We start from the raw sequence: 17870 nt of genomic DNA on the forward strand, positions 1-17870 counted from the left end.
CTGATCGAGATCAAACGTCCACTGTACCAGCACTGGGCGATCTATGTGGGGGATGGATATGTCATCCACGTGACAGGTAAGGCTGGTGGCGCCTGGGAAGGTGCTGAGTGGGTGCTGGCATTCCCCGGGAGTCCTGTCACCTTCCACGGGCCGGGGATGGATGCTGTGTGTGTAGGTTACCTTTCCAGGAGGAGTCAGAAACCCATCTGAGGTCCTGGAGTGGCCAGAGAGGCTCTGCCTGACTGCACTGTCTCCTCCTTGGCTTATGCAGATGAAGGAGCCTCATCCATTACCCTTAGCAGCTCTTCCATATGCGCCACAAGGGCCAAGGTGAAGAAGGAGCTCCTGATGGAAGTGGTGAAAAATCACAAATGGCATGTCAACAACAAGTATGACCGCTCCCGCACTCCCCGCCCTGTGGAGGAGATCATCCGGCGTGCTGAGCAATGGGTTGGCAAGGAGGTGCCATATGATGTGCTTAACAGAAACTGTGAGCACTTTGTGACAGAGCTCCGATATGGAGAAGCAGTCTCTCACCAGGTGAGTGTCCCGGGGTGAGCCCCTGGTGCCTCCCAGAGCCCCTCCTGGCTGCTGGCTGTGAGCTGGGCACTGGGACACAGCCTGCAGCCTGCATGGGGACAGCCCAGTGCCAGGCGTGGGCTCCAAAGCAGCGCTGCCTCCCCAGAGCCCCTGGGCCTGGAGGGTCCCTGTGCTCTGCCTGCAGCCTGCCAGTGCCCTCTGACTGAGTGCCACCTCCTGGGGGCACAAACCTGCCTGTTACCCCTTCTGATAATGGGGCACATGCCTCTCACTGATTTACTTACCCTCATTATCCCTGTCTTTTCTATATTATCAAGCTAGGGGGTTGTAAATATGAGTGCTCCTTATGTTTCCAGCCTGTGTTTTGCTTTCACTTTTATAGGCCAAGAAAGCTGTAGTTGGTGGTGCTTCAGCCATCGTCGGAACTACTCTTCTTGGTGTTGCTGCTCTTGCTGGGATTGCATTGTCGGGGAGCAAATCCAAGACATAGTGCTACTGATGGCTGTCAGGCAGAGCTCCGAGCAGGGCAGGAGGATCTTCTGGAATCTGCGGTCACTGTTCTCCTCTTGCTACACGTGCCAGCAAGGGTTTCTAGCAAATGTGCCACCCTTCCTGTAAACATAAAATAATCCTTAATTAAATGTCTGAAATCCAAACTACTATTTTCCAGAAATTCTCTTTTATCTATTTGAATATAGTGTTGTTTGAAAGTTTAAAAATTCAGCCTTGCTTCTCCCCACCATCGCAGGAAGGAATAACAAGTTGAGATTGTCACCATTCAAGGTGATTCCCAGCAGCTTTAGCCTGCTTGCCACGTGAGATTTTATTTTATTGTGTGTGATGGTTTTTGTGGTAGTCTGGGAGAAATTGCAAGCAAGTTAGCCATTCCTTCCCCACCCCACACACCTCCCCTGGAGTGCTTTGCTGAGCACTGGGGCAGATTTCTCCTCCTGATTTGATCAGGTAGCTCCTGGAGGCTCATTCTGTGTATCAGTGAAATAAAAAGGACTGCTGAGGGTTCACTGTGTTCTCCAGCTGAGACTCGGAGTGTTTGCTGCCGAGCCACAGAGCGGGCACCGGCACAGAGCGGGCACCGGCACACAGAGCAGCCCAGTCCCGGCACAGCGCGCACCGCTGCCCGCGGCACCGCGCGACGGCTCCGCTTCCCCCGAGGGCAGGAGAGCACCACCAGCTGCAAAACTGCCAAACTCCCCATTCCCCTCCACAAACCATTCCTTGATGTGCCTGGGATATCTGCCAATTCCCTTATAGGGATCATTCACCCTCCAATCATTTCCTCCATCCTCTCCTACTCCCAGCATCTTCACCATGGCAAATAGGAAATTTCACCTAGAAGCCTAAACCCGTAAGAGTGGGAAAGCCCTGGCTGCCAGCTCTGCAAAAGGACAGGCAGGGAATGTGCTGTGTCTTGAAACCTTGGGCAGCTTCTGCTGCCTACACTGAGCAGCTCCTGGGAGCTGGGGAGACAGGAAGGAAGGGCAGGTCTTACAGGCTGGATCCTTCCGTGTTTTACACGGTCATTCTGATTTTGGTGGGATGGTGTTGTGCTCAGTTTTTACCTGCCTACAAAGTGTTCTTTTCCCTGGCTCTTCGGATTATCTTTGGCAGCAGCAGCAGTCCCACAGTGCGGGGAGGTCTGACAGGGAAACCCACCTGTCTTTTTCTCAATCAGCTCCTTCTTCTATTGCTCAATCAAATTTCCCCCTTCACCCCTGTATGTGTGGAGATTGCTGGCCTTGAACCTGAGCAAGCCTGCTAGGCGATTTTTATGCTCTCTTCATACTCTCAGCCCATTCTAGGATTTCACTCCTTGAGCTGCCACAAAACCACTGAGGGGCTTAAAGAATTACAAAGGCAGTCAGGAGACTTTGACCCACGGAGCTGTGGCCATTCTCTCTTCAGTGACCAAATGTTAATCCCAAAGCGTTCATAAGCATTCTAAAGCACCAGATCAATCTTCCCCCAGCCAGGAGGAAGGCAAAGCCAGGGTCCCTGCAGTGCTGGGGGTCAGGGATGTGAAGAATGAGCTGTGCAGCACCTGTGCTTCACCTCCCAATGTCCTGAGCCACACCATTTCCTTGGCACAAAGCTCATGTGTGCATTGCCCTGCAAGAAAACTGTTCAGGTCAAGTGTGCTTTATTGTCCTTTAGCTGCAGGATCTGCCTTGAGTGTTTGGAAGCAGGTCACCTGCATCCCACCTGTGAGACACAGAGCCCTGGGCTGCTTTTCTTACAGGCAGCTGCCTGGCCTGCAGGGACAGCTGAGGGCAGCACAGCTGTGTGTGAGAGGCTGGCTGCTTTTGTCTGCTCTGGACAGCTTGTCCAGGCTTAACCCCAGCCAGCAGCAAAGCACCAGGCAGCCACTGGCACACTCACTCCCTGCCAGCCCCATCAGGGACGGAATTACTAGAGCTGAAGTGAAAATCTTGTGGCTTGAGAAAAAGATGGTTTAGTAGGTAACCAAAAGCTCTGCATTAAAGGAAACCAAAAGAAGGAATTAATTCACTCTTTTTCTAAACATAAGTTTTACAATGTTCAAAATAACCAAGTCAAGCTTTCTGGGTTTTTTTTTGTTGTTTTTGGTTTTGGTGGGTTTTTTTGGTTTTTTTTTTTTTTTTGTTGTTGTTGTTGGTGGTGGTGGTTTTTTTGTTTTTTTTTTTTTGTTGTTTTTGTTCTGCCCTTTATTATTACATCTGAGTGAAGATATTGGCTTTAATACAGGAGAACACATCATAATGAAACTGAAAGTTGTTTTTGAATTCCTGGAAATGGACTTGAAACTTTTTTCATGGGTAAACTCTTTAGGTTATACAGTAACCTAGTTAAGCTTTCTGCTCTCAGAGCTTTCTGTCTGCACACCCTGACAAGGGAGCACTGTGTGAGGGCAGCATATGGACCTCTCACATCTCTGCTTCATCCTTCAATAAAGAGAACTGGCATTATTTTATCTGAGGAATTGTCTTCTTGTTCTTGAGAGCTGCAACAGTTCACGGAATGCAGAGGTTTGCGGATGTACTTGGCATCTCTTTGCAGTCAGGGTGAGGTTGCTCATCATGGGCTGCCTTTCCTTGGAGCCTGGTGGGTGCATTGACAGGATTTGGTGGAACACAGCCCAAACCATAAGGAGGAGCAGCACAATTCATTATTTGCTGTATTTTGAGCCTTTGTAGGAGCTACTGGCAAAGCCCAAGACCTGCATTTGTCATGGAATAGAGTCAAGGCTGTTTTTCTCCCACGACTGGAGAGAAATATCCTTGATTATGGGCAGGGGCACAGGCACAGCCTGTCCCTAAACAGAGGGGCTTTTGTAGACATTTCAAGCACCTGAATGTGGTGCACATCAGAGGATGAAAACCTGGGCTGATTCAGTGCTGGCCAGGGAAGCCTCAGCATCGTGCAACCTGGTCCCCTTGTCTGTGTTTGTGGGTAGGGTTAACATCAATCTAATCCATGAACTTTTTGCTGCAAAGTCTTCTGCCTTTACCCGAGGGCATTTGGGATCTCTCCGCAGCATCCTCTGCCATTTTTATTAGCAACTTACAGACTGGTAGCCAAGGCAGGTTTTAATCATGATCCAGCAGTTGTTGTTCTACAAGAAAAGGTCCAGAGTAGTGAAGGGCGCAGGGTCCTGGCTGTTGCCCATCAGTGGCCTGGAGGATAACTCGGGGATAGTGTCCCCACATTGAGGTGGTGGCCCCATTTCCTCGGCAACAAGATCACGTTTACCACTCCACGGGTGGTTTTGGCACTGCCATGGGGGCGGGGGGGACTTGCCGCTGCACGGGATGGGTGCCAGACACATATCTGCGGGTGCAGAAAGGGCGGTGACCCCAGAACGATAGCGAAATCGCCTCTAAAAACTATTTATAGCGGGAGCAGCGGGCCGGGATCCCGGCCCCGGCAGCAGCGGGCCAGGCGCTGAGGTGAGCGGAGCTCGGGGGCTGCGAGCGGGCGATTCCAGCAGGACGCGGCCCCTCCATCCGCACGGGCCGGAGGTGCCCCAGGGCCCGGGCAGGGCTGGGCCCCGCGGGCAGCCCCGGGCAGCCGCGTCCCGGCAGCGGAGCGGCCCCGAGCCGGCTCCGGCCGAGCGGGGCCGCCGCTCCGGCAGCCGCTGCCCTCGGCGCCGCCGCTGACACCCTCCGTGCCTGCGCTGCCGGCAGCTGCCCCTGCACAGCCCTCGCCTCCCCGCTGCGCTCTGCCCTGCGCTCAGCCAGCCCGGCGGAGCCCGCACGGCCCCACCCAAACACCCCGAGATGGGACAGGACAATTGCAAACCCCGGCCTGGGGACCTGATCGAGATCGACCGGCCTCGTCATCAGCACTGGGCGATCTACATGGGGCATGGATATGTCATCAACTTGACACCTGTAGGTAAGAGTATTGCAGGCTGGCAAGGTGCAGGAGGCTCCTCGGGTGCTCCTGGAGCCCTGTCTCCCTCCATGGGCTGGTGGTGAGCCTTGTGTGTGTAGATGACCTATCCAGGAGCAAAGGAAACCCCTCTGAGGTTTGGAGGTACCAAGGGTTTGCCTGCCTCATCTCCTCCCTCTCATACCCAGATAAGCCGGGCCTAAAGCCGGGAGCCCACACAATGCCAGTATTCATCAGAAAGGTGAAGAAGCAGCGACTGAAGAAGGTGGTGAAAAAACATAAATGGCATGTCAACAACAAGTATGACCATTCATACCCTCCTCTCCCAGTGAAGGAGATCATTCAGCGTGCTGAGAGTTATATTGACAGGGAGTTGAACTATTCTGGGTTTGGTAGCAACTGTGAGTACTTTGTGATAGAGCTTCGATATGGAGAAGGAGTCTCTGAGCAGGTGAGTGTCCTGGGGTGAGCCCCTGGTGCCTCCTTATAGATAGCATAAAATTAAAGCCTTAATAAAACATAAAACCCCAAACTCATAGTGCATAGACTCTTGTTTTTTATATGTATACAGCTTTGTGTGCAACTTCAGCATTGTGGCCTTGCTTCTCCCTGCCATTCCATTAAGAAATACAAAGTCAAGCATATCTTCATTCAAGGTGATCCCCAGCAGCTGTGGCCAGTTTGCCACATCTGCTTTTACTTTTTGTCTATGATTATTTCTGTGGTAGTCTGCTAGCACTTGAAAGCAAGTTTTCCTTTCCTTAGGCCGCCACCTCCCCTCCAATGCTTTGCTGAGGACTGGTGCAGTCCTTCTATCATCCTGCTTCTATCAGCGATGCTCTATTGGCTGTTTCTATGGAAAAAAACCTGATTTTAAGCTTAACTTTCTCACCAAATAAGCTAAATTTCTCACCGAGTGTTTACTGCATGTTTTCCAGCTGAGGGCTGTTATACGTGAAGAAGTGCGCATTCTTGGTATGACAGACGACAAGGATGACCCCAGCCTTGGGGACCTGATCGAGATCAAGCGACCAGCGTACCAGCACTGGGCCCTCTACTTGGGGAAAGGATATGTCATCCATGTGACTGGTGCAGGTAAGGCTGGCGCAGCCTGGCAGGGTGCAGAGGGGGTGTTGGGATGCTCCAGGAGCCTTTTCTGCCTCCATGGGCTGCTCCATGTGGACCCTGTGTGTGTAGATGAGCTTTCCAGGAGCAGTCCAAAAGCCATCTGAGGTTTTGAGGGGGCCAGAGAAGATCTGCCTGCCTGCCTTACCTCCTCCCTGCCTTCCCCAGATGAAGCAGCCTCATCCCCGTCAACCAGCAGTGGGTCAGTAGTTCTCAGAAGAGCCAAGGTGAAGAAGGAGCTCCTGAAGGAGGTGGTGGAAAAGGATGAATGGCGTGTCAACAACAAGTATGACTGCTACCGCACTCCTTTCCCTGTGGAGGAGATCATCCGGCGTGCTGAGCAATGGATTGACAAGGAGCTGCCATATCGTTTGTTCCTCAAGAACTGTGAGCACTTTGTGACAATGCTTCGCTATGGAGATGGAGTCTCTGAGCAGGTGAGTGTCCCGGGGTGAGCCCCTGGTGCCTCCCAGAGCCCCTCCTGGCTGCTGGCTGTGAGCTGGGCACTGGGACACAGCCTGCAGCCTGCATGGGGACAGCCCAGTGCCAGGCGTGGGCTCCAAAGCAGCGCTGCCTCCCCAGAGCCCCTGGGCCTGGAGGGTCCCTGTGCTCTGCCTGCAGCCTGCCAGTGCCCTCTGACTGAGTGCCACCTCCTGGGGGCACAAACCTGCCTGTTACCCCTTCTGATAATGGGGCACATTGACCGGATTCAATTACCCTGATTATCTTTGCCTTTTCTCAGTTATCATATCTGGGGGTAAATATAAGTGCTTATAATGTCTCTAACCTGTGTTTTACTTTCTCTTTACAGGCCAAGACAGCGCTTCAGAATATTAATTCTGTTTCTTCTGCAGTGATGGCTGGGATAGGAGCTGTCAGTCTAATGGCTGTGGCCAGTATTCCTGTGATTGGTCTTCCTCTTGTGGCCGGTGCTCCCTTTGTGGTTGCTGGTAGTGGTAGTCTTCTTGCCTGTATTGGTTTATCTTCCAGCAATGTTGCTCATTCCGTCACCTTTGGCAAATTTGAAAAGGCGGGGAGAGATATACTAGAACGGAGTTGCTGTTAGGAAGAGCTCAAGCAAGGCATGGAGTCCCTGGTCACTGTTTAGCTTTTGCCACAAGTGTAATGAACACTTATTAGCAACTGCTGTGATAATTAATTCAAAGACTTATTAAACTGTAAATATCCAAATTCATCTTGCCTAAAATTGTCTTTTATCTGTTTGAGGATAGCTTTTTGTGCAAGTAATTTCTCTTTAACTACCCTCCTCCACCTGCCTAAGACACTGACTTCTTTCTCAAGTTTTGGTTTTTTTCCCCAGGTCTCCCAAAGCCCGATTTTACAGCAAACCCTTTTCCTGTGTCTCCATCAGCCAGCTGGGCAGCGCTCAGACCCTTCTAGCTCCCTTACTTCTTTTGGAAGAAATGAAGTTGTATCATGGGGCTTTTTTCCAACTCTCAGGGTCCTTACAGTCAATCTATACCCTGACTGTAATTTTACAGCTTTTCAGATCCTTTTCAGCTTGAAGTCCTGTATGGCCTTTCTCCCCTGCTGAGTGATACCAATAAAGATAAAAACCTCTGGTGAGAACCATGTACTGATAAACTGGGGATGCAACAATGACCCAAAACACCAGAATGGTACCAACAAACTGAATCAGGTCCTAAATGATCAGGCCCTAAAAGCAGAAGCTCGGCCTTCCCTGCTCAAAACAGAAAACACAACTCTTACTTCCAGCTGCAGTACTGTGGGTTTAGTGCTGCTGATGGTTTCTGTGTTTAGGTTCTATGTTTAGGGTCTCTCAGAAGAGCAGAAAACCGTTCAAATTCCATAGACAAACATTTTTGCCTTAAGGTATTGCAGAGCTACTTAACTACCCTTCATCTACAGTAGTTTGTTTCTTTTGTTTTATCTGCAGCTACAGTTTTAATACCCAGATTAAGCTGCTGTTGTTTTTACATTACTAATTTGCAACCATGCAGGAGTTGCTGGAGTTGGGGCTATTTGTAAATGTGGGTGTCTGCCTTGGCATTTTTCTCTCGGCCTCATTTACCCTAAATGGTCAGGTGTTCAGAGCAAAACAGAAGCTCGGCCTTCCCTGCTCAAAACAGAAAACACAACTCTTACTTCCAGCTGCAGTACTGTGGGTTTAGTGCTGCTGATGGTTTCTGTGTTTAGGTTCTATGTTTAGGGTCTCTCAGAAGAGCAGAAAACCGTTCAAATTCCATAGACAAACATTTTTGCCTTAAGGTATTGCAGAGCTACTTAACTACCCTTCATCTACAGTAGTTTGTTTCTTTTGTTTTATCTGCAGCTACAGTTTTAATACCCAGATTAAGCTGCTGTTGTTTTTACATTACTAATTTGCAACCATGCAGGAGTTGCTGGAGTTGGGGCTATTTGTAAATGTGGGTGTCTGCCTTGGCATTTTTCTCTCGGCCTCATTTAGTGCTGCTTTCTGTGCCATGCTGGAGAGGGGCAGTGGCTCTGGCTGGGTGAGGGGTGCTGGTACTCCAGATGCAGAGGGGTGCCTGTAAGGGAACTGGTAGAGAAGCAGCTGCAAAGGATGCAAAGTGGGATGACTTGTGGAGAAAGGGAGAGTGGGAAAGATCAGCCTGGAGCAGCACTAGATGGGACAATCACACTTCAAGAAAACACATTATTGATTTGGTTCCAGAAGAAAAAAAAAAAAAAAAAGTGACTCTTACTTGAGTTCTGAAACCCTTCAACAAGGCTGGACTTCTGGCCAGGAGACATCCTGCCAAAGATAGGCACATTCACCATTAACTGCAAGAAAAAGCTGCCTTGGCAGAATTTCTGCTTCCATTGCTCTGTTGAGGCAGTATTAGACCTCCCTGGTAGGCCCTGACACTTGTAAAATGCCCTAATCCCAATTCTCAAACCTTGACATGGTTTTGCTCCCCTTAGGGTTTAGGTGTCCTCTAAGTGAGTATTTATCCTGCAGTTTTCTGCCTCTCCTGTTCTGTCAGATGCTGAGGTGCCAGTGATCACCACATCCTCTGCAGCAGCCTTTAGAGCAGCCAGGCATGGCAAGGCCTTCCCAAGAGCAGAACAGATGGTTGATGGCAGCAGCAATAACCCTGCTCAGCCTGAGATTTCTTCTACCTGAAACTCTGGCTAGACAGTATAAAATTTGAGAATCTGTTCCAGCTCCAGCTTTTTAATGGACTGAGTGATAGGAGCTGAATATCTCTGCTGCTAGAGGTGGTTGTTTCACATTCCTGATGGCCCTGCTGAGCAAGGCCATTGTTGGCTGTGGAGGTGGCACATGAGCATGGGGTTGATGTTTTTAATTAAACTGGAGTTGAGAAGGTGACCATGGGGTAACTCTGCTGTGCAGCTGCTCACAGCAGCACAGCCACCCCTGTCATCGGAGGTGTGACAAGATGCTGGAAGCAAGCTGTTCAGGTTAAACCTGAGGCATGGTGGAAGTTTGCCTGGAGTTGTCAAAATGTGATGCTACAGCTGCTGACAGAAAAACACTTTCTCCCAACAGAACACCACAGACATGATATAAAACAGAGGGACATGTAAGTGCATTGTTTTCTCTGAACCTACTTTTGACAGCAAGCTGTAGAAGTGCTTGACAATTATCTGAGAGGACTTTCCATTCAGTGCAAAGTGGTTTCAGGCTTCTTCTTCCAAGGTGATCTTTACCTCAGTATGAGCATACACCTACTAGAAATAAGACAACATTTAGTTTCAGACTGAGGTCATAACATGCCATTTCACTTCCACCTTGTCAGCCTCCCTCCAGGAAACCGAGGACACAGCCTTCTGCTAGATCCTTTTGCAAAACTTTCACCTGGCAATACTTGATTCTTTGCACATTGTCACAAATACCAGCCTGCTGTTAGCCACAGGCTGCTAGTTCAGACACTGAAATTTGGCCCAGCAAATTGTCACACAGACAAGTACGTATAACTACATAGTTCTGCACACTTCAAGCATGACTGAGGTGGCCACTGCATCTGCAAAGCCGTGCCAGTTATTAATGTAGTAATGTCACAAGTCCTGAGGAAAGAACCACTCTATTAATGATTTCTCCCCAGTGGATGCATTGTCCTTACCACACTTCCATATACCGTGGGGTAGATGTGAACTAACCCCTAGGTTTCCTCTGTTTCTCAGAGCTACTTCTGAATCCCCAGCAAGGAGATAGTTATTGGGCATTAAAAGCATTAAATTTCCCCTGGCACTCAAAAGCAGCCATCCCTGGCTGTGCTTACAGAGGGAGCAGCTGTGTTTGCCTTGCGTTTTTCTGCCAGTTTCCAAGCAACGAAGCTGGAACAGAACCCTCAAGTTTTTCTGCCTCATTGATCCTGACTTTGCTGCCTGTCAGTAGCAAATCACATTACTGAAGCAATTCCTTTAATGCTTTTGTGTTAATGTAAGAATTCTTCTAAATACTAAATTTTCACTTTTCTGATAATTCCTGTGATTCTAAAAGCAAAGAGTTCCTTTTAACTCTGCAGCATTTTTGTGCATATACCTTCTACTATACACTGCAATCACAGCTTTACAGTGCAGTAGCTAATGATTCACTGAGTTGGAATCAATAGAGAAACAATCTAGACTGGATAAGTGGAGATATTGAGAAACCTAGGAAGGTAGAACACTATTTTGAAGACACATTTCTTGCTGCTGTTGGTTTGTTTGGAAGCTTGTGTCATTAGAACTAATGTGGTTCTAAACGAAATCTTTCTATTTCCTGTTAAAACTGTTTTCACAGAATCACGGAATTGTTATGGTTGGAAGGGACTCTAGAGATCATCCAGTCCAACCCCCCTGCCAGGCAGGGTTGCCTGGAGCAGGGGACACAGGAGCCATCCATGAGGGTTGTGAACATCTCCAGAAAAGGAGAACTCCATGACCTCCCTGGACAGCTCTTCCAGTGCTCTGCTGCCCTCAATAAAAAGAAATTCTCCCTCATATTGAGGTGGACCTGTCTGTGTTTTAGTTTATGGCTACTGCTCCTCCTGTCACTGGGCACCACTGAAAAGAGTGTGGCACCTTCCTCTTGACACCCACCTTTGAGATATTTATATTAATTAATGAGATTTCCTCTCACTTTTCCCCAGACTAACCAGGCTCAGCTCCCACAATTTCTCCTCATAAGAGAGATGCTCCAGACCCCAAATCATCTTTAGTAGTACTCAGTGATTAATTCTCATGAGTTCATCTTGATGTGAAGTAACTGAGATGGGAGAACACTCTGGGCTGGGATGGGAGTCCTATGTAGCAATGGCTGTGTGAGCAGAAACAGCCCTATTGGAGAGGAAACAACCCACAGCAGGGATCTCAAATATCCTGTTGATGTGCCCTTGGAGAGGGGCTGTGAGGCTGCAGTGTGGAAAAGGAGTGCATCTGCTTGGGCTGGGGCTGCTCACTCGCAGGGCTGGACAAGCACTGCACTCCCAGTGATCCTGGGAGCAATTTGAAAGCCATGAGGAGCCCCAGCTTCACTTCCAGCTGTAGATTTTACATCTGCACTTTGTGCCAGCACACAGGCACTTTGTCCCTCCCACCTGGGTGTTAAAAATGGGTAAGTTGGTTAGACCCTTTTGACACCATGTCTCAGCATAACTCAAAGATTCATGCCCCAGACTCTTTCTATGAAAGGAACTTCTTTCTGTTTCTTTCTTTTGGCTTTCAGCCCAGCCTTGAGGTTTACTCCCTCCTGGGCATGCAGTTCAGACTGAAGACATGCAAGGCTGGGCTGGGTGAAGACACTGCAATTTCATCACAGAAGTTAATTCCCCCTAAGGAGCTGCTGGCTGACAAGGTGTGTCTGCCAGACCACAATATGGTAAACCACCATTTAGTCTGGCCTGTTAAGGAGCACTTTAAATAGATATATTTATCTTTGATCACCACTAGCATCCCCTCGTGTTACTAGCACAGGCACAGTGAAATTAATCTGGAAGCAAGCAGCTCTATTAAAAAGCACAATGAACCCAGGACCTGTTGTGCCTCTGGGCCATCAAAGCCTCTTCTGTTTCCAGCACATTATACCTTGTTCTCAGCCTGATCATAATTGGCTTATTAATTAATTAATACTTCAGAGACACAGTGAAGCTGCTAAACATCCCATAAAACTAACAAATATTTATATCTTATTAAACATAAAATAGGATATTTGGTAAGTAGAATTAAATTCCTTTACTGCCTCACAGTGTTGAGCTTAGCTGACAGCTAGTCTTACAATACATTTAAAAATGTGAACATTTAGGAAAGAGTAATTATGCAAATAGACTAATGAGATCCATGCACATAGCAGTAGCTCCTCCTCATGTTCTTGGCAAGAGGTTGCCAGCACCTTCCAAGATGGAGGCACATTGGACACATCTGCAAAAAGAGCTTTACATTGTGTTACCTTCCAGAGGATGGTTTTAATTACATTAATTTATTCTGACACATGGATCCAGTTTTGTTCTGCTGCTTATGTGAGACACTGGCTGCAAGGGTACCTTGGTGAAAATCACTCTGGTACTGCTTGAGCTGCCTACCCTTTAGTAGGCTGTGAGCCTGTTCAACATGAACCTCCTCAGTGGGGCCTCCCAGAGCACTGGAGGAGGCCTAAGAAGAGATTGTACTCTGTGCCTGCAGTCTGGTCCCACTGGAGGAGTATTTTATTGCTTGACACTAATTTAATCTCATTAATTTGCATCAGATAGTAATTTCCTCTCTGCTTTCTTAAGAAGTATTGGGAATGTGATTATTCTCCTCTTGGAATGAATTTCTTCTTTCATTCATTATGGCATAATTATCTCTGTGGTGTTGGAGTATCTGGTGTACTAATAACTACTAATGATCCTGGGAGTTGATATGGGGTGTATGATTTGTCCTGGCCACTGGAAAAGATTAACACTTTGAGCTTGGCATCACATGCATTGAAGTGCTGAAGTCTGTTATTGTATTTTGCAATATGAATTCAATAGTACAATGTTTAATATAATCAACTTTCATGTTTATATGGTTATTCCTTTAGGATTTCAATGGTCTTTAGGCTTGGAATTGAGATCTAGCCTGCCAGCGTTTAGGGAAGTCCCTAAAGACATGTGACCTTTGTAACTCTGATCTGTGGTCTCATGGATTTTGCAGAAGGTAGATGATGTTTGACAAGCACTAAAATCAGCAAGACTTAATTTCAACAGAAGGAGCATTATCCTAACATTTACAAGATGAAGGGTTTATTGACTAGATTAAGACTATTTATTAACTGTGCTGAGAATGACATAATTGAACAGCCCTGTGCACATTCTTCTAATGCCCTCAGGGTAATTAAAAGCACTCAGGCTGCTGCTGAGTTCTGTTTGCCTTGAATTAGCAGCCTCATTTGTGGCTACACCTGCCACAGCAGTGCCCAGGTGTCTTCCTTGGAGGGAAGGAGCTGAGTAAGAAGCAGGGACACCCATCACACTCTGCCTCACCAAAAACCCCAGGATATCTCTCTTGAGAAAAAGGTTGACAAGGAAGGAGAAGAAATGACAAGGTAACTACCTTGTAGATCCAGAACCATTCCAGGCCAGGACATGGCAGAGAGAAGAGCAGCTCCTTTCTTTCTCTTGCCTCCTCACAGCCATGGTACTGTTGGTTCTGTGCATTGTGTATGAGGAGCTTGGGTCACACTGTGCCCCTGAACCAAGTTTATGCCTTGCAGTGTCTTGATGTTTAAGGCTGACACTGGCCTCTCTGCTCTGTGGGCTTGAGCTGCACTGCTTCAACAGCAGAATCCAAAACCTAAAAAAATACAAATTCTGTCAAGAAATTCCATTACTTATGCATACATTTTCATTTTCTACTCCTAAGAGTACATAACTGCTACTTGTTTTTAATGTGGATAAGAAAGGCATATTACACAATTACAGTGTCCAAAAGCTTAAGACACCTGTGAATTATTCAAGCTACAGTTTTTGTCCCTTCTACTGCAAACTACACTAATAAATAGTAAATAATTTGCTGTCACAACAGATAGAGACACCTCCCTTTCAGAGAACCTTTGCATTTCTCTCTCCAGTGCTGCACCTGAGAACATCCCTTCATTCACAGTGCAGCTCCATCAACCAGGACAGCATCACAGGGGAGACAGAACCTTTTTCCACCTAAAATAAATGTGTCTCCAGGGACTAAGTAACAAGATTCCTGTAGACTAACACAAAAATGAACTTTACTTGTGCACAAGTTTTGGGCAGTTAAAGTAAGTCTCAAGACACACAGAGTATCAGTAATATTCTCCACTGTATTATTTTAAACCAGTGCTTCTTAGAAATAACGCTGGCTGAAAAACAAAGCTCAAAGATCATCCCTTTAAATCTCTCTCTCCAAGTGAGCTTCTTCAACTTCATTTGCACAGTGTCCATAAAACACCCTGACCAGGAAAACCTACCCAAAGCCTTTACATCTTCCACCACCCTAACTATTGCTCTTCCCAATGCCTTTGGGAGGCAAAAATAGTTGTAACTCCTATTTTATGGGTGAGGAACTGAGGCTGGGAAAGAAAATATATGCCTAGATGGGAGCCATGTGTCTAGACTCTTTAAAAACCACTTGCAAACTGCTTGACAAGATTGTGTAATCAGCCTATAGCAGAGACAGGAAGTGGGTCTTGGAAGGCCAGAATTGTTATCTAGTTGTTTGTTTGTGAAATTCAATTTCCAAGCTGTTCTAGACTCTTAAAGCAAATTATTGGTTTCAACTGTATAATGACAGATGCTGCAGATACAGATGCATCATTACTGCATCATGCAGGCTGTGTCCACACTTCTTGCTGCCCTGCCCACCTCACCTCCCTCTGCCCCATTCCTCCTTTGCTGTGCAATTCCAGATACATTTCAACATGTTAGTTCATTATACAGCTGGTGAGGAAAATAAGGCACAGGTGACTCCCTCTTCTCTTGGTGCAGATGGCAACCTGAACTTTGGTATGCTCCTCAGCCAGGGAGGCTGCTGTGGATGGGAAAGTGACTGCAGCGAGTCAGCAGTAGTCAACAAGAAAGAAAGTTACAGTTCTGTGCTAACAGCACAGAAACTGAACTCAGAGTTACCCAGGGAGGTTTGACATCATTCATTAAAAGTCAGGATGTGAGTTCATTGAGTTAACATAGAACAAGCTGTGGTGGGAACACAGATCCAATTTTCTGTTTCATTCCAGTTCATGCCCCTTGGCCTTCAAGGAGCAATTGCTGCTTCATGCCAGAGTCAGCACCCTTAAATGTAGCCTTGCTGTCTGCAGTCCCTTAGTAGAAAGTGTATTTGTGCTCAACAGTTGCAGGATATCAACAGAACCACCAAGTTGTAAAGACTATGATTACAAAACTGCCATTGCAAGAAGAAATACAGAAATTCTAATTTAGTTGGGGGTCTGAGCTTTGCCAGTTGTTGCAATCTAATTCATACGGCTGGATCTTCTGAGATAATGATGAAGTCAATTATCATTGCAAGGCCATTAGAGAGAATGCCTTCTCTTGATTTAAAAATTGTATTGCAAAATGATGGACACCAGTACTCTGAGTACAAAGGCACACTGGCATCTCTGAGCACTTGCTCAGCATGGGAGTGCTACTCATCCTACAGATACCGGAGGTGTAAAAATGTGATGTGCAGCCAACACACCTGTGCAGCTAAAAGCCCCAGCTTTTCACATGGACTTTGTCAAGATCAGTGACAGGGAGCAATAAAAGTTCTCCTGGGCAGCATTCCATAGACAACACTTTGGCTTCTCAAGGAACCTCTCAAAAGGCTGAATCTTGCCCAGTAATTCAGCTCAGGAACAACGATTTTAGCAGTGAATTTGGAGGCAACATAAATTGTGCCTGGCCCTAAGCCACACGTGATCTTGACAAACAGGTCAGTGCACCTCAGAGCTGCCATCCCTTCACTCCCTCCACCACCTCTAATCACACCATGCCATCTTCGGGGATTGCAATTCTGTGTTGACCTCCAAGCCTTATGTCTTCCTGAAGACTAATAAAATGTTTATTAGGAAGTTGAATGCCCTTGCCTGGCTGGCGATGCTGTGCCGGGGGCACCCCAGGACAGGGCGGCTCCTCCTGGCTGCCAGAGAACAGCTTATCAGTTTTCACATGCCTGTAGCTAGGAAATGTTTGCAGACAATTCTCTGGCAGCAGCTGTGTTAAAGTCGGACTTTGCTGTGACTGTAAGTCATGTGATTTCCCAGCAGAGCCATCTAACGGAGGCAGCATTTCTGATGACATGTAACCGCTACTCAGGACACAGTACCCAAATATGGGGCAGGGAGAAGACTGAGTTAGCATAAAAGCCTTTGATATTTTATGATTTAAGAAAGCCACTGTGAATACGATATTTATTTGGAAGAAAGAAAACCTAGTGGTCTGTGAGGTCAGCAGTAATCAGCCTTAGACTGCTGCTAAAATAATGGTTTGATTTCCTTGTACTTGCATACTTTTAGCTACTCTACATTCTGTCAGCCTTAAAACAGCATCTCTCACTTTTATATTTTGTGTTAAAACAGGCCACAGGCCCCACAGATATTTGAGAGCATAATTTTGATTATTGTGGTACCTAACTAACAGCAAAAGGTTTAGGTGATGTTTTTTTGAGATTTACTCACCACTCGGATTCTCTGAAGTAGTGACAGACTATTCTGCAGAGCTAGTGGCACTAAAATAGCCATTGAAAGTGTTTTCTGCATAAAGATTGGAACTGAAAGGAATTATTCATCTGACAAATCTGGTCTCTCATTGAAAATTTAATGCATTTTTCAATATTCACTAGAACAAAGAGAAAGACACTAAATCAGGGTGCCAGCCCTTGGACACTGAAGTTGCATCTGGACTGAACTACCATGAGCTTATGAGGATCAGTCTGGCTCCAGGCACCACCATTAGTATTTCAAACATGAGGTTTCAGCCTTGGATGGAAGTGCATAGTTCAAATTAAATAAACTTTTCAGAGTGCCACTGGAGTTCTCTTCAAAAACTCTCTCCAGAGGGCACTGAGAGGTTGGTAACATCAAATCTAAACCATTTCAAGAGCCCTGGAATTTTCATGTAGGGTTTCAAACATACTTCAGTAAAAGCTCAGGCACATACTAGTTTAGAGTCCCAGCATTCAGAGGTGTCTCCCATTTTCAGGACCCTCATGCAGCATCCATAGCCCAGTAAATTGAACACAGATGGCACAAAAATATCCTGTATACAGAAACACATGCCTGGCATTTCTATATGCAAACTCAGCAAGTAACTATCCATAACTGTTTCCCCTCTTATCCACAAGATGTATTTGTTTTGTCCTCTGTAGAGGAAGATCAGTCCTGCAGTATTTCTTTATTTATGCAGGAAAAAACATTCTTTGTCCATGTCGTGGGAGAAAAGGAAGTTATGAGGTGAAAAAGCAATTGAAAATAGCAATTTTGCAAATATTTCCCTCTGTGCTTTATTCTGCTGTTGAGGCCACAAGCAAGCCCAGCAGCAGCGTTTCTCTAGTGATTTGTAGTCTCTGGACTAAACCAAGGCTGTTAAAGAGGAGCAAGTGTGCCTCAGCTGGACTAAAACAAAGATCACCAGCAAGAGCCTCCATGAAAGGGCAGATGTGATTTGGCTGTGGTTCCAGCAGCTGCAAAAAGCACAAGCACTCCAGGTCTGTGTTGCTGCTCAGTCAGGAGGCAAGATGTCTCTGTCCACAGGAAAAATTCTGTCAGGAGTGAGGGCCAACAGCAGAGGAGAAGGACATCAGTCTTTGACAGTATTGCTCTCCAAGAAGAGACACAGTCACCATAGGGGAAATATTTAGCTGTTACAAGCATGCAGCAC

General features: G+C 46.8%; 2 protein-coding genes across 2 annotated transcripts; both read left to right on the plus strand.

Moving 5' to 3' along the window:
* Nucleotides 1-3: 3 nt before the first annotated feature.
* LOC120508642 (phospholipase A and acyltransferase 1-like) lies at nucleotides 4-1196 on the plus strand (the record flags this gene model as incomplete). Its single annotated transcript, XM_039722450.1, has 3 exons — nucleotides 4-76; nucleotides 272-540; nucleotides 923-1196. Coding segments are annotated over 3 exons (450 nt in total), but the record flags the coding sequence as incomplete, so codon positions are not given.
* A 3223-nt stretch (nucleotides 1197-4419) lies between these two features.
* LOC120508606 lies at nucleotides 4420-7249 on the plus strand. The gene is made up of 5 exons (XM_039722373.1): nucleotides 4420-4932; nucleotides 5118-5380; nucleotides 5868-6024; nucleotides 6223-6491; nucleotides 6866-7249. Exons 1-5 carry the CDS (start codon nucleotides 4815-4817, stop codon nucleotides 7118-7120), a joined length of 1062 nt encoding a protein of 353 aa, XP_039578307.1. The 5' UTR covers nucleotides 4420-4814; the 3' UTR covers nucleotides 7121-7249.
* Nucleotides 7250-17870: the final 10621 nt, after the last annotated feature.

Source organism: Passer montanus, unplaced genomic scaffold (genome assembly GCF_014805655.1).
Source record: "Passer montanus isolate IOZ18808 unplaced genomic scaffold, ASM1480565v1 scaffold48, whole genome shotgun sequence".
Classification (NCBI taxonomy): Eukaryota; Metazoa; Chordata; class Aves; order Passeriformes; family Passeridae; genus Passer; species Passer montanus.